General features: G+C 46.1%; 1 protein-coding gene across 1 annotated transcript in view; it reads left to right on the forward strand.

The window, feature by feature from the left end:
• Positions 1–1403: 1403 nt before the first annotated feature.
• Positions 1404–24940, forward strand: part of RNF175 (ring finger protein 175) — a 33858-nt gene continuing 10321 nt past the window's right edge. Inside the window, 4 exon segments of the mRNA XM_030565072.1 lie at positions 1404–1679; positions 6238–6275; positions 10274–10415; positions 24794–24894. Of these exon segments, the coding sequence (XP_030420932.1) occupies positions 1578–1679; positions 6238–6275; positions 10274–10415; positions 24794–24894 (383 nt within the window). The 5' untranslated portion in view covers positions 1404–1577.

Here is a 24940-nt window from a genome sequence, read left to right on the forward strand (position 1 = left end):
GCACTGGGCGTAGGGAACCAGAGGGGTGCTGGGCAGGAGTGTGTGGAGGGGTCTCCGGGTGGTGTGGCACTGGGTGTAGGTAGTCAGAGGGGTGCTGGGCAGGGGTGTGGGGGGGGTCTCTGGGTGGTGTGGCACTGGGCGTAGGGAGCCAGAGGGGTGCTGGGCAGGGTGTGGGGGGGTCTCTGGGTGGTGTGGCACTGGGTGTAGGTAGTCAGAGGGGTGCTGGGCAGGGTGTGGGGGAGTCTCTGGGTGGTGTGGCACTGGGCGTAGGGAACCAGAGGGGTGCTGGGCAGGAGTGTGTGGAGGGGTCTCCGGGTGGTGTGGCACTGGGTGTAGGTAGTCAGAGGGGTGCGGGGCAGGGTGTGGGGGGGTCTCTGAGTGGTGTGGCACTAGGCGTAGGGAGCCAGAGGGGTGCTGGGCAGGAGTGTGTGGAGGGGTCTCTGGGTGATGTGGCACTGGGCGTAGGGAGCCAGAGGGGTTCTGGGCAGGGGGGTAGCATGGTGCAACATGGGCCCACACCTAAGGGGAAGAAGCAGGATAGCAGCACAGGGCTGGGCTGGACAGTGCCCGTCTGGCAGCTCCCGGGTTGTAAACAGTGCCCTTGTACTGGGCTGGGTGTTTGAGTGAGGGGTGCAGGATCTGACCTGGGGTATAGCAGGGGGTGCAGTCACGTGGGCTCTGGGAGGGAGTTAGCAACTCAGCACGTTGTATAAGAGAAAGAAGCTGCAGTGATTTTATATAGACATAGAAACTGACAGAAGACACTTTTACAAAGTCAAAACGTGAGAGGCAGAGTTTGAGGGAGGGAGGGGGCGTCTGTACACTATTTCACTGCATTCAGCCTCCTGGCTGGAGCAATAACAGCCCTGCAGCACTTGTGTGAGACAGAGAGGAGCTGCGGTGTCTGAGCTTTGACAATATAGGAATTGGGAGGCCTGTGCCTTTAAGACCCAGCCCCAGGAACCCGCCCCCTGCTCCGGGGCTGACATGCAGCGTCCTGGGAGCAGAACGAAAACAGCCTCTGCAACCCCCACAACCCCCGACACCCCCAGATTTCCGAGCACAGCGGATGGCTCATCCCCAGGGGTCGCTGTTCCCCCCTCTTCCCCTCCTTAAACGGGGGGTTTGTCCCTGCACAGGGTCTGGCAGCGTTTGCCCCCCCCCCGGGCTTAACTGCGGCTACCCCCGATTTTCCCCCTTCAGCCCCCTCCCGCCGCTACCTACAGTTTGATCTCCCCTGGCCAGTAAATTTTTGCCCCCTGCTCAGATCCTGGCAGCCCCCCCGCTGCGATTTGCCCCCCTTGGTACTTTTAAACCCCCCCAAAGAGGAGGCAGCAAATCGTAAGCAGAAGTGAGGGGAGAGAGGGCAGCGGCGACAGTAAAGGTTACTGCGCATGCTCAATTCATCTGCGCATGCTCAGTGCAGCCAAAGTCTGGACTCTGGAGCGGTCACTGTTTCTGTCGTTACACCGGCACGAACAGGTAACGGCGGCGCTGGAGCAGCCGCGCCGGGGGCCCCAATCCCGCCCCCTCCGCGAAGCGATGCGGGGTGGGGGCCAGACCCCGAGCCCGCCCCCATGGAAGTCAGTGAGGACAGCTCAGAGCCAGGTTTTTCAACGGCGTCGTTGATTGTGAGGCCGGGAGGACGCTGTATACGTGGGTGTGGAGTGGCGGGGAAGGTGTGTGATTGGGAGCAGGGTTTGTATCAGCTGGGGGTGGGGGTTGTGTAGCGTAGTTGCTGTTTTAGCATGTTCGGGGGGTGGGGTCATAGCATAGGGAAGTTGTACAAATATGAGGAAGATCTTGGTTCTTAGGGGTTTGTATCAATTCACCGTAATTTCGCTGTTATTATTAATCCTACTTTATTAAACATTTCAAAGTTGTGTGAAGAGAAACTGAACTCTGCCAGAGAGATCTGACTCAGTGTCTTTTTGCTGTAGCGATTATTTGTCAGTTTCCCCTGCCTGACCTTCAGTGTAAGCCAGATCTGCAACGCGTTCTTACCTTGCGTAGCACTTACTCACCCAAATAATATTACAGGCCTTACGCTATAGCTTCTGCTTACATCTGGGCCCCAAATCACAACTCTTTTCTAAACAAAAATGAGAAGCAAGAAGCAAAAACTACAGAGTAAGAAGAAAACCCATGAATAATTCCTTATGCTCCAGGGGCATCACAAAGTAATGAGCTGAGTGAGGGAGATTTTAACAACTGCAGGTTACAGGTTTGATCCTGAAAGCCTTTATTAACATGTAGAAAGATTTGCCAAATCAAGCCTGTTCTTTCCACTAGTATCTTCTATCCCAAAGTTCTTTACAAAACAATAATTAATTAATGGGATACTAAATGTCTCATTTAAGCACATACACCCAGGGGAGAGACTTAAAATGTGCTCAGAACAAATCCCAAATATAGAAATTTCCCTTCCTCCTGCTTGAGGGAACACTTAGTTTTGGGGTTTGTTTTCTGGCTCTCCCCCAAAGAGTATGTACATACATATGTACACACACTGTAAAAACTTTGCAGAGGCCCTTAGAACAGTGGTATTAGGTTTCCATACATAACTGTTATATTAATAAGTATTATTAATTTGTATCTTCATAGCATCCAAAGGCCCCAGTCAGGAGCAAGGCTCGTTTGTGCTGGGTGCTGTACAGGTGGATAAGAATACATAGTGCCTGCCCCAAGGGCCTTGCAGTCTAATTTAAGACAAGATACACAATAAACAGGTGCTGAAAAATAGGAACAAAATTATATAGTGTAAACTTAGACCAGTATGATAATTATCGCAGGAGGTGCAGATAGCCATGTCTTTATTGAAGAGTATGATAAAGAGAAAAAGCAAACCTGTTAGTCACCCAAACAAGAGATGAATTCAGGAAATAAGAATTGTACACTACAGTATCTACTTGTCTACACCCATATTTCCAGTCTGTATATTTTGCCACAGTGTAATTAGCTGGTCAAAAAACAAGCATGGGATTTACCTGTGGTTGTGTTTCATAGTCATGTAAAATTACAGATTGGAAAGACCTTTTAGGTAATCTAATCCATCCCTCTGTCAACAAAGAATTTTTTCCTGCAGTCTGTTTTCCAGTGCTGTACATTTTTAAAATGGAGGATATTGGTTTACACTTCATTAGGGAGCACTTTTCACCTGACAGACACTCTGAACTTGTTTTTTGCTGTGTAAATAAATTCTAGTCTTTGCCATCAGCAGCTTTTGAAAGATAATCTATATAGTAAGGATTTTACATACAGAGCAGATATTTTTGGTTTTCTGTCTCTCATTCTTCATTACTAAGGAAATATGCATGAAAAGAGGTGAATTTGACTGTAATTCCAGTGGCAGAGCTCTTTATACAATGTTATGCTGAGTGTGCTTTCTATATTGATATTAAAGTCTACAGCCATCTAAAAACAGACAAGTTTTTTTTTTTTTTTTAAATCTTGACCTACTGGCTTGGGTTAAAAGTGTCCCAAAATTACTCCCAAATTTCCTCCGCCCCTTCCACCTGTTCATGCACATATACATACAGCGAGCATGGTTCAATACCATCAAATGGGTTACTGTTTTTCAAGCACTTTTCTTTCTAAATAGATCAGTCCAACAGACAGAAGGTGTAAGTATTTGTGATCTTGAGGAAAATGACCTGGTGACTCCTGATTACATTACCAACCTTTTGGTAGAGTGACAGCAAAACCAAGACTGACTAGTATTACAGGAAATGTTTTAACATGGTCTAAAAGTTATCAATTCTGCAAGATGATTAGATACATTAGTAGCTAGGTAATGACATTCTAGAAGTGAATACAGTGCAGTGCCATTTCCAGTTCTTCAGCATAACTGTGGCCTTTTTAACTTGTTTTCAGCTGATTTCTAGAGAGAACTTTGCAAATGTGCAGTTTCAGAATTAAGTAATTTTATAAAGTCACATTAGTGTGTGCACATGCGCATGCATGCACACAGAGTAAATAAAGTTTGTGTTTTGTAACCCTTGCTGATTAGACTCAGGATCAATGTCTCAGCTGTCCACAGGAGTACTTTTCTAGGGTGACCAGACATCCTGATAAAATTGGGACTGTCCCAGTATTGAATTCTGTCCCACATCCTGACCGATGTACGATTGGGATGCCATTTGTCCTGATATTGTAGGGTTGCCAGGCCTCTGGTTGGCATGGGGTTGGCAGGCTCCCTACCCAGCCGGCTCCACAGAACTCCCCAGAAGTGGTGACAGCCTTCTGGGTCCTAGGTGCAGGGACAGCCGGGAGGGCTCTGCATGCTGGCCCCACCACAAGCGCCAGCTCTACAGCTCCTATTGGCCGGGAACAATGGCTAATGGGAGCTGTGGAGGCGACTCCTGCAGGCGAGGTAGCACACAGGGCCGCATAGCCACATCTCTGCCTAGGACCCTAGGAGGGAAATGTTGCCACTTCCGGGGAGCCGCCTGAGGTAAGCGCCACCCGGAACCTGCACCCCCTTCCGCACATCAAGTCCCTGCCCCAACCCTGAGCTCCCTCCTGCACCCAAACTCCTTCCAGGAGTCAGCACCCCAAACCCCTCTCCCATGCTCCTACTCACTGCCCCAGCCCTGAAAACCCCCCCTTGCGGTGGGGGCTGGAGCCAGGGCCATGCAACCCTGGCTTGCGGTGGAAGCCAGAGCCAGGACTGTGTGCCCCCGACCCGCAGCTTGCGGCTGGGGCTGGAGCTGGGCCATGTGTCCCCGTGGCTTGTAGAGGAGGCTGGAGCCAGGCCATGTGCCTCCCTTGCAGCTTCTTAGGGCTATGCACCTCCCTCCCCCATGGTTCAGGTGGGGACTGTGGCTTCCCCTCTCCCACGTGTCCTAATATTTTACTCTTGCGATCTGGTCACCCTAAGTACTTCCCCTTCCACACCTCTCCTTACTACAATGAAGCTCCAGCCATAGAGAAGAGAGCAGGAATTGCTTGATATTCCCTCCTGCAAACAAATGATGGTTAGGGGATGGGATGGGGCAGACAGTGGGAAGAGCTTTGGTTCCATGGCAGTTAGATGCCCAAGGGGATTGAGAGTTCCAATTCCTGCTGTGGGTTGGTGCAGCTATATGACACCCCTTTATTCAGGGTAGATAAAAAAGTTACAGGCTAGCCCTAGATACTCCCTTGTGCTGGCATTTTGCTTTAAGTCCTATGTTAGGATTCTTATAGCAAACAGCACCCTAGAAATACCTCTAAATAAATAAAATGATTGTAAAATGTATGCACATGAGTAATCCCACTGTAGTCAATATGTTCTCAGGATTTGATCCAAATGTATTAACAGGATTATATATAAAATAAAACTGGTTGGAAAATGGCAAGAATGTTTTGTGAAAATTTTCAAAAAATAATTTTCTGGAATTTTTTTGCAAAAATTTTTAAACTTGTGGGTTTTAATGGAAAATCAGAAAAATAGAAATCTATTTTTAGTATTTCCCCTTCCTCTGTCTTTCCCTTCTCTATATCCCCCTTTTTTCCACTTGCCACTGAAAAAGGGGAGTGCATTTTCAGTTTTTATTTTAAAAAGAAATTTTTCATTTATTCTGATTTTTAAAATTTGAAACATTTTGAAGAAAAACAAATTTTCATGTACACATTTCATCTTCATAACTAACCTACTTTAAGTTTTAAAAAGTTTTGAATTAAATATTTCAACCAGTTTTAATATGCAATATCTAGACACTTTGTTCTCTAGGCTTGATCCATCAGCCCTTATTTATGTGAACGATACTATGGCTGTATGGGACTTCAATAGGACAAATCATACCAGCAGCAACTGCAGAATTAGGCTTTATATTTGTAAGTCTATACTTTGCTTTAAACTCAACCTGATAATTTTTTTACTCTATTGCTATATTTTATCCCTAAGGATTTAAGGAGAAAGTTAAAGGACATTATGTTTTATCATAATTTCAGCATCTTAATGTGCCATACTAGAACAAGCACAACAAAAATTCCAACTGATATAAATTTTGGTTTTGGTCTTTCATTCAGTTTTGGGACCTTGATCCTGCTCACACTGATATTAATGGCAGAAATCCCCACCTATTTCTGGGGGAATGAGATGGAGTCCATAGTTTACTTGAGGGAAACTGTGGCATATGTATCTGAGTTAAATATGTCTTACCATTGGTACAGGGGGAAGGGGACTTTGAGAAGGAAACCCTCCTGATTATTGTACATTATCAAGCTATAATATTAGTTTTGTGTCTGTTTCAGGGAGATGCATTAAGATTATCAACAGAGGAACAATGGAAGTAAGTGAGTTTGCATATTAGCAGTAGATTTTATACATTGGTTTTCATTATAGCAGTTCTAGAAATTGGCAGAGCTGTTATCCCAAATGTTTGTTTTTAGATTTAGAAAATCTAGTATTTTTTCCTTAATTTTCTGTATTAAGCATAAAGATCACTTACATTTCCTCTAAGGTTTATTCATGGCAGAAAAGTTAGAAAATACTGCTCAAGAACTTTTTATTCTACACATTAAATCAACTCGACAGCAAAACAAAATAATTAACATCTCTATTACTAGTTAAAGTATAGTATTCTACTTGATAAGTTAAAGATGATCTATGTAATAAATTTAGTGCTTCCTATCTCTTTCCACAAGTCAAATAAAATGTAAGGAAAATGTCTCAATTTTTTTTTAATTGGTTAAAAAAAAAAGGGTAAACAACCCAGCAGGGCTAATATACAGAGAGTGGGATCATGTTGACCATTTCACCTTTTTCCCCTCCATCACAGTAGATTTTAATTTTCCTCATATATAAGCTGTATGCATCCCCACTCCAGCTATTTTTAGAAGGCCATCATTCCAGCATGCTCCAGATGAAACAGAATGAGCATCTTCCTCTGACATTACATCATGTAAATTATCCAGCAGGCGGCACTCTGAGAGCAGCGCACTTTATTTCTGGGAGGAAGATGCTAAGTGCATCACATTCACTGGCCACTTAAAAATATTTATAGCAAGTGTAGTGTCAATAAAATAGCAGAAGTGATTCTTTTATTGTAACATGAAATGTATTTGTTTCTGACACTCAGAACATACACACAAACAGTCTCCCCATCTGCAATTCAAAGTGTGGTCTGACCATGAGTCATTCAGCTAAATTCTGCAATGCTGTTTGACAAGTACTTCTCATATCTCTTCTATAGCTCTCATATCATCTTTGTTAAAGTGATATACTGCATTCTATATTGAAGTCTAGAACAGTGTTTTGATTTTGGGGATTGCCAGAAAAATCTTTCAGGTAGGTTTATATAATATTTATCTATAGGTTTATATATTTTATTTATGATTAGATAGCCTTTTTACTTTGTGGAAAACAGTGTTATTAAGGGATATATTTCAAATGTGCATTTGGGGGTATTGTGTAGAATAAGCTTAACAGGGACACTTTGATAAAGCTGCATTTCTGAGAAGGAAGAAGAGACTAAGATGGGTAGCTATACTGCATTCATCTGTGATGTTGGCACAGGCCAGATAGTCATTGCTTTTTGAACAGAAGAGTCAGTGTGACAAGGGGAGAAGTGGTACATCCTGATCCTTTCCCTCCCAACCGCTACTTCTGTAGAGGCAGCTAGCATCTCTTTTCTGAGAAGCAGAGCCACAACATTTAAGATCTGGATCCAAACTTCCTCAACATTCAAAGTATTGTTGGATCCAGGGCTTTGATCTGACACATTACAGAGAAGTACTAGCAGTGAAGAGTAGATTTCCATCCAATTCAGGGTTCAAATCTGGATCCAGATGAGGCTAGAGCTGGGGTTCAAGCTGCAGATCAAAGCAGGGCTAGAGGTCAGGTTCAGTCTTGACAACCCCAAAATTTCACAAAATGTTGGTCCCAAATTTATGGTAGGATCATTTTTTAGTTGTCAAGATTTCCATCTTTGGGATTTAATCATGAGAGTGACTGGTTTGGGATCCAAAACAGAAAATAGGTCCTTTCTTCCTCCCAGGCTCTGTGATTCAGCCCTTAGCATTTGTTATACAGCACTTTCTGACTTCACAAATTTTTACAAGCATTAACTAGTTAACCCTCACAGTGACCTTGTAAGGAAGATAAATAACTGAGCTCATCCTCATTTTACAGACAGGGAAACAGGCAGAGAATTTAAGGCTTCTTCCAGTTTTGTTTCTGACCTGGAACCAAAATGCCAGCGTCAGTTCAGATGTGACAACTGGAATTCTACCCTCTTGCAAAAATTGAAAGAGAATTTGTCTCTGTGGCTTCAGTTGTGACCTCTCTGTGTTTAGAATGGGGTCAACAAAAATTAGAGAGGAGAAGGACCTATTAGAGCATCTAGTCTATCGCCATGCCAGTACAGGATGGTTTTTCTCTTGTTTTAGTCAGTCTAGTTCTAAATGACGCAAGCACTGGAGCTTCTACCATTTGCCTAGGAAGAATTTAATTAATATTAGTGTCATGAAGTTTTTCCTGGTAATCATGCTAAATTTTCTATTTTTTTATTTTCTCCCACTATACCCCCAGGTACCATTTCTCTCCCTCTCTGATGTGCATAAGGGACAAGTTGATTATTATGACATTTCCTCTTCTCCCCTTGCCTCCATTAGCCATCGCATAGGTAAACTGAACAGCATTTGGCTTGTACTTAAAGTCAGTCCAACCCCCTAATAATTTGTGTTCCTTTTCTCTGAATGCCTTTCAATTTGTCAGTATTTTTCTGTTATTGAGGCACCCAGTTAGAAACCTGTATTCCAGGCAGGGCTGCAGTTATACAGATGGTGTAATTCCCTTCCAGCTCTGTGATTTGATAGTTTCATATACAGTAACTCCTCACTTAAAGTCATCCCGGTTAATGTTGTTCTGTTGTTACAGTGCTGATCAATTAGGGAACATGCTCATTTAAAGTTGTGCAATGCTCCCTTCTAACATTGTTTGGCAGCTGCCTGCTTTGTTGACTGCTTGCAGGAAGAGCAGCTCGTTGCAGCTAGCTGGTGGGGGCTTGGAACCAGAGTGGACCAGCAGCCCCCTACTCCCCTAAGTTCCCTGTGCAGCAACTGCCCAGCAGGCTAGCAATTGCAGCTGTCCCTCCCCGCATTGCCATGTGCTGCTCCTGCCCTTTGCCTTGGAGCTGCTCCCCGAGACTCCTGCTTGCTGTGCAGGTGGGAGGGGAGGAAGATGGGAGTTAACGTCAGGGTGTCCCCCCTGCTCCTGCACCCTGCTTACCCCATCTTCCATAGAGCAGGGGGACACCCGACAGGGCTCAGGATGGAGAGAGCTTGCTAGCAGCAAGCTGAGCCAATTAACAAGGCAGTGTACTTAAAGCAGGGGCGGCTCCAGGCACCAGCGCAGCAAGCGCGTGCCTGGGGTGGCAAGCTGCGGGGGGCAGCCTGCCGGTCGCTGTGAGGGCGGCAGTTAGGCAGCGTTTCTACGGGAGGTCAGCAGCGTTTCTACGGGAGGTCCCTCGGTTTCGGCAGCGGGTATGACGAAGGCACGGGATCGGCAGATCGCCCGCAGAACCACCGCCGAATCCGCGGGACCGGCGGACCTCGCACAGAAACGCTGCTGAAGGCCGTCTGACTGCTGTGCTTGGGACAGCAAAAAAACAGAGCCACCCCTGACTTAAAGGGGAAATGCTCATATCTCTCTCTCACACACACACAGGGTGTGTGTCTTTGTCTGTAATGCTCTCTCCCCTCCCTCCATTCCTGCTGCCTTATAGAGTGTGAGAGTTAACGCTTGAGGGCTCAGCCAATTGCTAGTTCATCATTTAGCAGTAAGGCATTCCCTGGGAAATATCTCACCCTCTGACTCGTCCACCTCAACCAAGCTTCAGAGTCATCATCACTGTGTACCAGCATTAAATTGTTTGTTTAAAACTTATACTCTGTGTGTGTAATATATATATATATTTCACCAGACAAAAGACTATATTGTACAATATATATTATACAATATAGTCTTTTATGTGGTGAAAAAAAAATTCCCTGGAACCTAACCCCTCATTTACATTAATCCTTATGGGGAAATTGGATTTGCTTAATATCTTTTTTTGTTTAAAGTCGCATTTTTCAGGAACATAACTACAACGGTAAGTGAGGAGTTACTGTATAGTGACCAAAACTGCAATGGCATATTGCATTGCAAACTAACACCTAATTTACTAGCTCACAATCTTCTTCAGGTCTGTCTGGGCATTTCCAGCTATCCTCCTCCCAGCTTCTCATTGTCAAAAAAAAGTATGGACTGCTGTGTACATTTTAATTGTATGCATTCTCTTTTCAGACTTCAGCATCAGAAGATGCATGCACAGCACCATGGCCACGAATCCATGCATATGGAGATGGTTCTTATTGTCATTGCAACCTTGGTAGTGGCACAGATTGTACTGGTTCAATAGCAGCAAAGGCACTGCAGGTCATACAATGTAAGTAACCAGTCAAAAGATTGCTGTTTTAGAGCCATAGCATCTCAAAACATCAGTTCTTTCTCATGCAAAGATTTAAAATATATACAGGAGCGGCGAAAGGGTTTCTGGCGCCCCAGGCAGAATTGAGGGGGTGGCATTTTGTGCGCTCCCCACAGGGTGTGTGGGAGCTTCTGGTTCCACTCCCATCACGCTGCTGAAGAAGGACCCTCTGCTGAAATGCCACAGGCAACAGCAGCAGTCATTGAGTTGCTCAGTTGCCTGCTGCCGTTTTCCATGGCACATCAACAGAAGGTCCTTCTTCGGCAGCACGATGGGAGCAGAACCAGAAGCTCCTGTGCGCCCCGTGGGGAATGCACAAAATGCTGCCCCCTGAATCCTGGCGCCCTAGCCAACTGCCTAATGGAAGTGCTGGCCCTGAATATAGAGAGAGAGAGAGAGAGAGAGAGAGAGAGAGAGACCTATCGCATAGGGCTGGAAGGGACCTTGAAAGGTCAGCAAGTCCAGCCCCCTCCCTTCACTAGCAGGACCAAGTAGTGATTTTACCCTGGATCCCTATGTGGTCCCCTTAAGGACTGAACTCACAACCCTAGGTTTAGCAGGCCAATGCTCAGACCACTGAGCTATTCCTCCCCCCACTCAAGACTTCTCTTGACGACTTAAGTTCAGAATGACACTGCTGTGAATGGATGGAGAAAATGAGGCATCATTCTTGTTCTCAAGAAGAGTAGCTTTTACCATTCCATGAGGAAAAAAGCAACTCTAATTTGATTTCCTCTATATACGAATTGGTCCTGAACTCAGTCCTTGGTAGGTTAAAAAAAAAACAAAACAGGAAAAAAATTAGAACCCAGCCCTCGGAAACTCAGACGTCTGATTGGGAATCTGGGAGTTGGCTATGAATTTCTCACAGGGGTATGTCACATCTCTTTCTCTTCCCTTTCCACAGTCACCATCCACACCTAACTGAAGGGATGATGTAGAGAAGGATCCAAAGAGAGTCTGAAGCTTTGATTGAGCAAGGTGCTTCTGCAATGACTAACTTTGAAGGAAGTATCAGAGGGGTAGCCGTGTTAGTCTGGATCTGTAAAAGCAGCAAAGAGTCCTGTGGCACCTTATAGACTAACAGACATTTTGGAGCATGAGCTTTCGTGGGTGAATACCCACTTCGTCAGATGCACTTCTGAAGGAAGGATGGTCCAGTGATTAGGGCACTAGCCTGGGACTCAGGATACCTGGGCTCCACCACAGATTGCTGTGTGTCCTTGGGCAATTCGCTTAGGTCCAGATCCCCAATCAGTGGAAGTTAGGAGCCTAAATATCTTTGAGGATCTGGACCTCAGGCTCTCTATGCTTCAGTTCCCCAACTGTGAAAATAGACACAATACCCTACCTCCTGAGGGTATGTGAGTGTAACTGCATTAAAGATTGTGAATTGCTCACATACTATGGAAATGGGGGCCCTATAAGTAGGGTGACCGGATAGCAAGTGTGAATAATCAGGACAGGGGTTAGGGGGGTAATAGGAGCCTATATAAAAAAAAGTACCAGATATTGGGACTGTCCCTATAAAATCGAGATATCTGGTCACCCTATCTATAAGTACCTGAGACAGAACTTTAAGCATGTGCGCAAGTCCACTGAAGTCAATAAGTCTCTTGTAAGTAGCTCTTTCCCACTGGGAATTTGTCCTTGGAAATGAATGATCCAGGCCAAAGCCCTTGTTAGTTTGTATACTGATATCTTGAGTTTTGGTGCCAAGAAGTTAGTGCACATTGACATCAGTAACCACTTCCTCAATCTTCCTTGACCGCTTTCCAACAACTTACCCGTCTTGGAGAGATTTTAAATTTAGTATGTTGAAAATCCCCTAGTTTTCCCTCTCTTCTTGTATTGGTTGAGGGAGGATAGAGTCACAGTTTAATATGATTTACCGTCATTGTGTTTTGACAGAAAAATATAGAAAGAGGCTGATTCACCACTGCCTTACTTCAACCTCATGCTGGAATTATTTTGTTGATTTCAGTGGAATTACAATGGCAAAAACTGGAATAGTAAAGTGGTGATTAGTCCCTAAAAGTACACCTTACAAAAATAAGGAACTGTAATAAAAAACTTTTAATAATGGAAGGGGCTGTCAAAATGAAAAGCCTTTAATGGGATTGCAAAGATTGAGTGATGAATTTGGCTCCATGTCCACAACTCTGAGCATTCATACCAATATTGTCTGTTGAAATCAGTTTCTCAGAGGTAGAGAAACTGCTGTCCCACCACCAGTACAAACACAGAGCTGAGCACTAAATATATACAGAGTTGTTGAGCTTTTATAATGGCCCCTCTTGGAATGAGCATATCTCTGATAGTGCTAAGAAACATACATTTTGCGTTATCCTTTCATTACTCTCCCTTACAATACTCTAAAGCTAGTCATTGGTGCTGGATCACTCTGTCAGTGTCCAAAACTTCCAGTAGTATACTAGCTCTTGTCCTATGCCATGTGTTGCTTACTAGGATCTACTTTTTGAAACTTTAGCCTCAACCAGTAGTTAATCACATTTAAAACTCTATCTGGTTGGTAGGTGATTATTTTAGTGGCCCTAATACTCATTCATATGATCTATCTAATATTCACCTTATAGAGGACCCACTTCAGCTACAAGCATTAAATCAGGTTTTAGTGAGGGGGGGTGTTTTTTTAAATGTACAACAACAGAGGAGGGCAAACTAAGGCCCATGGGCTGGATCCACACCATCAGGGCTTTGGATCTGGTCCACAGGATTGCCAGTGCCGTGGCGGAGCGGGAATGTGGCAGGCTTCCTGCCTGCCCTGGCCCCATGCCACTCCCAGAAGCAGCTGGCACCACATCCCTGTGGCCCCTGGGGAAAGTGTGGGGCATAGGGCTCCGCGCTCTGCCCTTGCTTGCAGGCACTGCCCCCGCAGCTCCTATTGGCTGGAAATGGGGAACCGTGGCCAATGGGAGCTTCAGGGGAGGTAGAATCATAGAATATGATAGGTACCCACAAGTGAGCGCTGTGCGTGGAGCCCTCTGTCTCCCTCCCCTCCCCTCCCCCAGAGGCTGCAGGGACGTGGTGCCGGCCGCTTCTGGAAGCAGGGCTAGGGCAGGCAAGGAACCTGCTTTAGCCCCGCTGCGCACCACTGTCACTCCGGAGCCGCTCAAGGTAAGTGGTGTTGGGCTGGAGACCGCACCCTGAACCCCTCCAGCATCCCACACCCCAACCCCCTGCACCTCTCCTGCACCCTCAACCCCCTGTCCTGAGCTCTCCAGCACTGCCACACCCCTCCTTCACCCCAATCCCCTGCCACACCCCTCCTATACCCCAACCCTTTGCCCTGAGCCCCTTCCTGCACACAGCACCCCACACTCCCTCCCTCACCTCAACCCCAACCCTATTTAAGTGATGAATCATAGTCCTGTGGCAATGACCAGATCTTCAAATCCAGTAATAACGGAAATGCAGTGAAAAGAAGCAGAATCTCCGTCTATATAAACCGTCATACCAGAAGTTGAAGCTAATTTTGGACTTGGTTGTGGCAGTTCTACTTTATGCTCTGCTTAGCTGAGAAAATAATTTAGTTTCACAGCCGTGCTCATCTATTTTTACAAGGCTGTTAATGTTAATTGTACTGTCTCAAACAGCAGATAGTGCAGAGCATTAATTCCACATTAGATAACTTCAGAGAATTTTTCATTAATATATCTTGTACCTTTGAAAAAGAATAGCTCTACACCCCTATGGCAAGTCCGGGCACATTTAAATTGGCCTCCTCAGTGGCACAGTTGCTAACTTTCATATGATAAATAAACACCCTGACTTTCACGATAAACCAAAAATCAAACTAATCCCATTTCAAAACAAGCCAATCCCTAAGAACCCCAACCCTCTATGTGACTAGATCCCCCCAGCATGCAGTCTGAGACTATGGTGGACCCACTGTGCACCTCTGACTCTCTCCCCCCTTGCCCCTGCTTGCTGGGAGCCGATTTAAAAAAAAGGCACATCAAACTACAAGAAGCTACAAGCCAAACAGGCGACAAGTCAAAAACTAGCCAACAAGCAACTCACAAGCCAAGTAAGCCAAAACCAAGCCCAATTTCTGCATTTTTTCCCCCACGGGGTGGGCATGTCTGATCACTGGCCACATAAACATCCTGTTTAGGATATTTCTGTGAATCACTGGGAATCTGTGAGCTAACTTGAACATAACATTTTAAAATGCTTGTGTATTAGACAACTACAGAAAGAAACAAGAGATGTCATTCACACCACTGGTAAACCCTTTTAGTCTTATCACCTTAAAGAAGTCACTTCCTCTTTATAACTTTGCAAGAATATTGAAATCCATTAAATCACTCCCTCCTATTGATATCACTGTATTGTCACCAAATTAGTGAGATTTAACTAAATCCTAATTTTAAAAAAGCCCAAAACCAATACGTTAAAAAGAGAAAACTGTTCTCTACTCTTGTTGCTCGTGTACAGTATTTCTCTTGCTTGCTACCCAGTTTTTTATCATCCAGCTTGTATCTGAGTAGTTTACTCATACTTTGTATGTGTCAGATTCTATGTACAGATGTGAGAGAATTAAATATTTTTGTTTCTGATGCTGCTGACAAAATGCTAACCTCTTAAGGAGGAGGTCAGATAAAGAAGCAAGCCATACAACCCTCCCCAGTAGAATAACTGTATAGTTGAGGCTTGGAATTTTAGTCTGCTGACAAAAAGCAGGTGGTTGTAATCTGGGGAAGGGAGAGTGGAATGGAAACTGCTTCTTCTGTGTTCCCTTCTCATAGGAGATTAGGGAACCAGATTATCATCACATGTGGTTTGGTCTGGCATAACCATTTGGCACCACAGTGCCTCTGGTACAAAGGCACTCTTATTCCTAATGGTATGAAGGCACTCTGTTGGAAGGCTGTCCTAAGTCTTCTTAGTCCCTTCAAGGTGCTTCCAAATGCTTTCTGTCTCCTTTATTCTGAGCTGGATGTTTATGTCCTCTGTGGGATGCCTGTTTGACTGACTCATTAATGAGCTTTTTGCATGAACGTAGTAGGTAGGAGTCAGACAAAGGGGGAGGGGGGGCAAGGATTGACAACCTACCAGTTGTTTGGTAAACTTGGGAGGAAATAGGCTACAGGAAGCATAAAAGGGGAAAAAACCCAAATACTTACTGAATTCAAGGGACATTGTTACAGCCTGCAGCTTCTAAAATGCATTCTGTAGTTTTATTCAGAATTTTGAGGGCCAGCAACTGAAAGAGGGGCATGCTGGGAAAGGTTCCTGTGTCAAAGGAGTGAGAGCATTTGTTGTAACAAACCAGCCAAAATTCAGCTGTGGATAATTCTGATGTGAGGGAAGAAATTGCCAGCCACCAGATGGTCAGATGTAAAATAGTCTGGGTGTGAGCCTGGGAAAAAAAAATGTGGTTTTGCTGATGTTGGAATAAATCTTAGTAGTCCTCTCTGCAGTACTTCTTGTAGATGCTAATTGGCCAAAAGAATTAGCTTCCAAATTATGGAGGTGCAGATTGAAGGAAACTATAAGAGTTTATTATCAGAGGGGTAGCTGTGTTAGTCTGGATCTGTAAAAAGCAACAAGGAGTCCTGTGGCACCTTACAGACTAACAGATGTATTGGAGCATAAGCTTTTGTGGGTGAATACCCACTTCGTCAGATGCATAAGAGTTTATGAAATCCTGATTAGTTTTCTTGACAAATTAAATTTGTTGTCCAAGATTTTTAAAAGTTGAGTAATGATTCTGGACCCTTCAATTTTTTTCATATCCAAGCTGAAAAATATCTTAAGAGCCTGATTTTCAGAAAGTGATCAGTTCAATGTGCAAGTAGCAGGCCTGTTTCTCCATTCCATTACACTAGTTTTACACTGACTTGACTCCACTGAAGTCAATGTCAAACTGTTGTGACAGAATGGAGAGTTAAATCTGGAATCTTCAGCTGAAAAAAGAATATAGTAAGAAAACTTGTCAAATGATTTGACCCTCTGTCTTTTCCCAAGGGAAAATCTGACTAACAGAGATTGAACTTCTTATCATAAAGTTTGCTTATTTTTGGAAGCTGTCCACTGATTAATATATATCAGCTGCGTAGAGAAAAACGCTTTCTTCTGGCATAATACAAAGTTTTAAAATATGTAAGACAGAAAAGGGAATATTTGTCTTCAAATCATTTCAGATGCTTCTGATCATAGATGACTATATAAATATAAGTTGTCTATTCTACTAGTCATAAATCCTCTGTGGCAAGATTGCCATGTAATGAGTACTTTGGAATATAGTTGACAAATGAAGTAGTATATTTAACAAATAATTGATTTCTACCAATAAGTAATGAGTCTAAACTTGAAAATATTGTCATTTTGGTTTGGTTAATATAGAAATCTCTGCCAATTTCAGGCATACAGTTGAATGTAAGCATATTACATTAAAATTTAAATGCCACATAGCTGAGTTAATACTGCTTTCATGCACATTTTAAATATTTGAATATGTCTGCATCAAAAGAAACTAGACATTTAGAAAAGCCCATTAGCTTCTGTTGCCAAATTAACAAGTTCTCATGAGATCGTTCTATCACAATAAATCTAATTTTGAACAGTTATTTTCTTTATATATGCATTTTTCACCACTTGCTTTAAGATGGAAGGAGAAGCACGATAATGCTTTTTTTGCTGAATTTGTTTGTGATACAAGTTCTTGTTTACTCTTAACAGAAAAAAATGATAATTTGAGACAGAGTACAAATATAATCTTAAAAAAAATCATTGTGTGTTTGTGTAAATTGTTGTTCCATCTGTATAATTAGAAAATGGGAATGCTGTCTAGGACGCCAGTGCTGACTTCACTTCCAGGTCTTTTTGTGCTCATTTAAAGTACAATAAAGAGAAAAACATTTTACTTTTTGGCAGCTGTCTGATTTGTCAGGAAATTCCTCTTGCTATGATATGTGGATGAGGAAAATTTGGAATAATATGATCCAGATGCTAGAGTTGCCATTTACCAACAATGCAGATGTGTTGTTATATGAAGTTGTCCAGATGGTGACCCTCCAGCATTATTAATATATTGCAGATACTGGGCCTTATAACTTTACGACATGATTTCATATTTTTATACTCTAATTTACTTGATTGAACTTTCCTACATTTCATATGTGGCAATTACTATTAAAATTAACAGTTTGATTTGTGTAGAACACAAAGAAGAGTATCTTTAATAGCTTTGAAGAGAGGAGTTCTTTTTAGACTGAATTTTGGTGACGATATTACATTAAAATACTATATTCTAATTAATCTCCTTATAGAATTAGCAAAGAAAATCTCAAAGTACAATATTAAAATTGGTTAAGACATGAGTGTTTATAACTAACCAATTAGATAACCATGATTAGCGTTGAACAAATCTGTGAAAGTTGCTGCTCCTATGTAACTGACGCTCTGATAATTTAAGAGGCTGAAATGTAATTCTAGGTTCAACTTTCAGCAGTCAAAAAATAACATTTTACCATGTTAGAACTTTAGGATCATGTTCTTCCTGGCCCTTACACAGGTACACAGTGGGAAGGGGCGGCAGCAAGAAGCCTCTTCCAACTGGAATTGCTTAGATGAGGGCCAGTCAGAATTCCAGTCCCTGCAGTCAAAGAAAGTCAAGGACTGCTCCCCCATCTCTCGTGAGGGTGAACAGTGCCCTACATTGGGCAGGAAGGGGTGGGCAGAATGCAGTGTGAAGGCACAGCCGTAACTCATGCCAGCCACTAAAGAGGAGAAGGTGCTGAACTCCACAGAGGAGTGCATGTTACAGTGTGTATGCCTGCTCCCCGTGCACATTGGGAAGCATTCTGTAGTCCTTTTTGCCTTCTTTTGAAGTGTCAGGTATTGGCTACCGCAGATCCCATGCCAATTCTACACTACATTGTGTGACATACAGAGGTTGCATTCACCCTGTCTGGTGTTCATAGAATCACCCAGTGCACTAAAAAAAACACCTCAATGAGAGCATGGCTCCCAGTGCTTGGGCACTGTTTACACTGGTGCTTTACAGTGCTGCAAGTTGCTGCGCTCAGGGGGGTGTTTTTTCACTCCCCTGAGTGAGAAAGTTGCAGCACTGTTAATTGCCAGTGGAGATAAGCCCTCAAATGACCCACCAGAGGCAACTGGTAGTGCATGGGATGGGAGGAGCAATATTATTTTGATAGGTGAATAGCAGATTTTCCCACACCTTGTAGTAGGCCTTGATTTCTGCAAGTGCAGGGCTTAGGCGCAGCTGGATCAATGTCTGATCCAGAATTGCTGTGTTCCTATCTTTTACATCTATTTATTCTAAATGACCTAATCTTTTATCAAGCCCTTGATAATGAAATACTGCTTTTTACAAAATATTGCTTCATATTACATTTTTTTTTTTAGGGGAAAGTTTGTATTTCCCTTTAAAAAAGTCCCTAATTTTTCTTGGTAACAGAGGAAAGGCTCATTTCTGCCTCCATCGGAATCTATGGCAAAACACCAATAGATGGCAGCTGGAATAATATTGGGCACTACATGATTTCATTTTAGGTTTAAGAGATGTGATTCCTATCCTTCCCTTTCCTCTCCCCAATAAGGAAATTGTGACCCTGTTCTAGATAACATTGGGAGGGTTGTTTTTTAATTTATCCACATTCTAAATGCATCTCGTCACAGTTTCTTTTATTCTCAGCAACCTTATTATAAAGCCTACCAATACAGGATTAGGAGCTGAAACTCTTAAACTTTACAAACACACATTAAAGTCATTATAGCTTTATCTCTATCACCATCAGGTTTTCCTAGTGCCAAATTCATGGTCAATGAATAGGAGTCCAGGAGGGTGCCAATATCAGAGGGCTGACTATTCAGCGGATTTAAAATGTTTGCATATTGTAAAGGATCTGGAATAGATATTTGTTTACCACAGGCAAATTAAAAAGCAGAGATGAGCAAGTATAAATTATTAAGTTTGCCAATATTAATTGAGAAAAAAATGAAAAAGTTTAATCCATTTTGTTTGTGCTGTTGAGGGAGATTTTTAGAAAGTCATTGTCAGTGTTTTATGGCTGGTTTATTTGGGACTGAATTCAATGCCATGACCCTCAGTAGAGGCTTTTAAGAGTGACTCTCAATCTTATCGGCCAAATTCTTATTGATGTAAAAGACGGTTACTTACCTTGTAACTGTTGTTCTTCGAGATGTGTTGCTCATATCCATTCCAGTTAGGTGTGCGCGTGCCGCGTTCACGTTCGTCGGAGATTTTTACTCTAGCAACACTCGGTGGGCCGGCAGGGCGCCCCCTGGAGTGCCGCCGCTATGGTGCCGGATATATACCCCTGACAGCCCCTCCGCTCCTCAGTTCCTTCTTGCCAGCTACTCCTATAGTGGGGAAGGAGGGTGGGTGTGGAATGGATATGAGCAACACATCTCGAAGAACAATAGTTACAAAGGTGAGTAACCGTCTTTTCTTCTTCGAGTGCTTGCTCATATCCATTCCAGTTAGGTGATTCCTAAGCCTTACCTAGGCGGTGGGGTCGGAGCGAGACGTTGCGGAATGTAAGATCGCTGAGCCAAAGGCAGCATCGTCTCTAGACTGCTCAACCAGTGCATAGTGGGATGCAAAAGTGTGGACTGAAGACCAGGTAGCAGGGCGACATATTTCCTGGATAGGAACCTGGGCCAGGAAAGCGGTGGACGAGGCATGAGCTCGAGTAGAGTGGGCAGTGAGACGGCCGATCGGGACATGGGCCAAGTCATAGCACGTCCGGATACAGGACGTCACCCATGATGATAGCCTCTGGGAAGAAATAGGCATGCCTTTCATACGCTCCGCGACCGCTATAAATAGCTGAGGCAAGCGTCTGAACGGTTTGGTTCTCTGAATGTAAAAGGCAAGAGCCCAGAGGACATCCAGGGTATGCAGCTGTTGTTCCCGGCATGATGCGTGCAGCTTCGGGAAGAAGACCGGTAGAAAAATGTCTTCATTGATGTGAAAGGCGGAGACCACCTTGGGGAGGAAAGCCAGGTGTGGTCGCAGCTGTACCTTGTCCTTGTGGAAGATCGTGTACGGGGGGTCCACCATCAGGGCACGAAGCTCCGATACTTGTCTGGGCGATGTTATAGCAACTAGGAAGGCCGTCTTCCAGGACAGGTACAGCAGCGAACAAGTGGCTAACGGCTCAAAGGGAGGGGCCATAAGCCTAGCCAGAACAAGGTTGAGATCCCAGGTAGGAGAAGGGCGCTTAACCGGAGGATAGAGTCACTCCAAGCCCTTAAGGAACCTGGAAACTACCGGCTGGGAGAAGATCGAACTGCTGGATTCCCCGGGATGGAAGGTGGAAATCGCGGCTAGATGCACCCTTATTGAAGAAAGTGCCAGGCCCTGCTCCTTGAGGTACCATAAGTAGTCTAAGATAATGGGGACCAATACACCTGCAGGAGCAAGGTTACGCTGGGCGCACCAATGGGAGAAGTGCTTCCATTTGGCGAGATATGTTGCACGCGTGGAAGGCTTCCTGCTTCCCAGGAGGACCTGTTGCACCGGGGTGGAACAGCGCAACTCAAATTGGTTTAGCCAGACAGCTGCCATGCTGTCAGGTGGAGGGACTGCAGGTTGGGGTGGTGAAGTCTGCCGAAGTCCTGCGTTATCAGGTCTGGGTAGAGCGGCAGAGATATCGGGTTCAACCGAGAGAGGTCGAGCAGCATGGTATACCAGTGCTGCCTCAGCCACACCGGAGCGATCAGGATTAGCCTGGCTTTGTCTCTGCGGAGCTTGAGCAGGACTCTGTGAACGAGGGGAAAGGGCGGAAAAGCATAAAGTAGACGACCTCCCCAGTGGATCAGGAAGGCGTCCGAGAGGGAGCCTGGGGAGCAACCCTGCAGGGAGCAGAACACCTGGCATTTCCTGTTCTCCCTGGAGGCGAAGAGGTCTATCTGGGGAAAGCCCTACTTCCGGAATACTGAAAGGAGGACGTCCGGGCGGATGGACCATTCGTGGGACAGGAAGGATCTGCTCAGGTGATCCGCGAGAGAGTTCCGGACTCCCGGGAGAAAGGAGGCTACCAGTTCTATCGAGTGGGCTATACAGAAGTCCCACAGTCGCATCGCCTCTAGACAGAGAGGGGAAGACCGTGTCCCTCCTTGCTTGTTTATGTAATACATGGCCGTTGTGTTGTCTGTAAAGACTGCAACACAACGGCCCTGTAGGTGCTGTTGGAAGGTCTGACGCCAATCAGACCGCTCTCAGCTCTCGGACATTGACGTGAAGCCCCAGCTCCTGAGAGGACCAAAGGCCTTGAGAGTACGAAGGTGCAATAAGTGAGCACTCCAGCCGAGAGAGGAAGCGTCTGTTGTCAGAGACACCGAGGGCTGTGCTGGGTGGAACGGACGACCGGCACACACCAGGGAGGGCATCAGCCACCAGTTGAAGGAGCCCAGAACGCTTGGTGGAACTGTAATTACCATGTCTATAGCATCTCTGCGAGGACGACAGGCTGAGGCGAGCCAAGTCTGAAGAGGACGCATGCGCAGTCTTGCGTGCCTCGTCACGAAAGTGCACGCAGCCATGTGCCCCAGGAGGACGAGACAGGCGCGGACAGAGGTTGTTGGGAAGCTTTGTAGCCTCTGTATGAGGCAGACCAAAGTCTGAAAGCAGTGTGGGGGTAGGCTAGCTGTTGCAATATTGGAGTCCAGCAAGGCCCCTATGAATTCTATCCTCTGCGTAGGAAGCAGAGTGGATTTGTCCAGGTTGATAATCAGGCCTAAACGGGTGAATAGGTCCTTGATGACATTCACGTGGGCGGTGACCTGAGCCTCGGAGGTCCCTCGAATGAGCCAGTCGTCGAGGTATGGGAAGACATGCACTCGACGACAGCGGAGGGAGGCGGCGACTACCGCCATACATTTCGTGAATACCCTAGGGGCCGAGGAAAGGCCAAAGGGAAGGACTGCGAATTGATAATGTTGACGATTCACCACAAAGCGTAGGTACCTTCTGTGCGGAGGGTAGATCGCGATGTGGAAGTATGCGTCTCTCATGTCGAGAGCAGCGTACCAATCTCCGGGATCCAGGGAAGGGATGATGGTACCCAGGAACACCATGCGGAACTTGAACTTTCTCATGAATTTGTTCAGTCCTCGCAGGTCCAGGATAGGCCGGAGGCCTCCTTTCGACTTGGGAATTAGGAAATATCTGGAATAGAACCCCTTGCCCTTTAATTCCTCTGGAACCTCCTCTATAGCTCCCATGGCAAGGAGCTTGGACACCTCCTGCAGAAGGAGTTGCTCGTGAGAGGGGTCCCTGAAGAGGGACAAGGAGGGAGGCTGGGAAGGAGGGGTCGAAATAAACTGAAGACAGTAGCCATACTTCACCGTGCAGAGGACCCAGCGGTCCGAAGTCAACCGGGGGCCATGCAGGTAGGAATGCAGCAAGGCAGTTGGCGAACTGAAAAGGATCCTGGGAGGCAATTGGTACGGTGCTCTCGGGTGCACCCTCAAAAGTTTGGCTTCGGTCCCGCCGGTGGCTTGGTAGGACCGGAGTTGTTACCCCCCTGTGGTCCAGACTGTCGTCTGCAGGAGGTACGACCTCGCCTTCAGGAGAAGTCCTGCCTTGGACGAGGTGGGGGGTAGGGGTGCTGGGGCTGCGATTGGAAAGATCGCTGTGGCGTATGCATTCCCAGCGAACGCATGATTACGCGATTGTCCTTCAGACTCTGGAGGCAAGGGTCCGTCTTCTGGGAGAAGAGACCCTGGCCATCAAAGGGTAGGTCCTGTATCGTATACTGGAGTTCAGGTGGTAGCCCTGACACCTGCAGCCACGATATATGCCACATGGCAATCCCTGATGCGACGGTTCTAGCCGCCGAGTCAGCAGCATCTAGCGAGGCTTGGAGGGAGGTCCGCGCCACTTTCTTCCCTTCCTCCAGGAGAGCTGTGAATTCCTGGCAGGAGTCCTGTGGGACGAGTTCTACAAACTTCCCTACTGCCTCCCAGGTGTTATAACTGTACCGACTCAGGAGGGCTTGTTGGTTCACCACCCTGAGTTGGAGGCCTCCTGCCGAATAGATTTTCCTACCCAGCAAATCCATGCGCCTGGCCTCCCTTGATTTAGGCGCAGGGGCTTGCTGGCCGTGGCACTCCCGTTCGTTGACGGACTGGACTACCAACGAACAAGGAGGAGGGTGCACATACAGGTACTCGTACCCCTTGGATGGTACCATATATTTGCGTTCAACCCCCTTGGCTGTGGGTGGTACTGATGCCGGGGATTGCCAGATGGTATCCGCTCGCACCTGTATTGAGCGGATGAAGGGAAGGGCAACCCTGGTTGGAGCTTCCGCTGATAATATACTGACAATCAGGTCGTCTACCTCAGGAACTTCCTCAACGGGTAAGTTAATGTTGAGGGCGACGCGACGCAGGAGGTCCTGGTGCGACCTGAGGTCAATGGGGGGCAGACCAGATGTAGCCGTCCCCGCCACCGCTTCATCCGGTGATAAAGAGGATGAAACCCCAGGAACCAGCGGGTCTTGGAGTTCCTGGTCCTGGGGGATGTCCTGCGGATCCTGTGGATCTTGTACATGGGCTGTGGGTTCCTCCATACCCGCCGGGGGAGGTCTGCTCACAGTGGATTCTGGTGCCCGATGTTCAGAAGGGGCGGACCGCGGTGGAACATGCAGATCACCTTGGTTCTGATGGTAGGCCCAAGGTGTCCAAAAAGGCCACTGATGAGGGCCCTGGTGATTATCCGAATCCCCATATGATGCAGATTCTGCATGAGAGGAGATCGACGGATGGCGAGATGGCCACAGAGGGGCGGAGACCGTTTGGTGAGTGTCTCTACATCCATTCGGACCATCTCTATGCGGTGCTGGAGAACGGTACTGAGAGTCGTGACGGTGCCAGGAGTGGGACCGGGACCTGCAACCAGCATGGTGCCGGGAGGTCGACCAGTACCTGGAATCGCCGGGCCGAGATCGGCTGCGAGAAGCCCGGTGCTGTGAGTGTCTAGATCTGGATTGGTGCCGGTAGTATCTGGACAGCGACCAGGATCTCGAGCGGTACCGCGAGTACGACCAGTACCTCGATGGAGAATGGTACCGGGACTGCGAGGGGCCGCGGGATCGGGATCGACGGTGGGACCAGGAGTGCCTGCAGGACCTGGACTGGGACCGGTGAAGCTCTGTGGTGCCGGGCGAAGAAGGTCTCACAAGGGCCGGCTTGCCAATAGACTGAAGGACCCGCACTGGCGGTGCCGGGGGTCGAGGCAGCTCAGGCTCCGTCATGGCGATCAAGTCTCGTGCTGCGGAGAATGTCTCCGGCGTGGATGGCACGGTAAGCTCAACCGGGGAGCTGGTAAGCACCGGGGGATGTTTTCAGTTAGTACCAGTTACATCATCTTCAGAGCTACCCGCAAACCTCTGTCAGGCAGAACACCACGGTATGTATTCTTTAGGTCCTCCTTCTTTTGAAGGACAGTTGAAGAT

This window comes from Gopherus evgoodei, chromosome 5 (genome assembly GCF_007399415.2).
Source record: "Gopherus evgoodei ecotype Sinaloan lineage chromosome 5, rGopEvg1_v1.p, whole genome shotgun sequence".
Classification (NCBI taxonomy): Eukaryota; Metazoa; Chordata; order Testudines; family Testudinidae; genus Gopherus; species Gopherus evgoodei.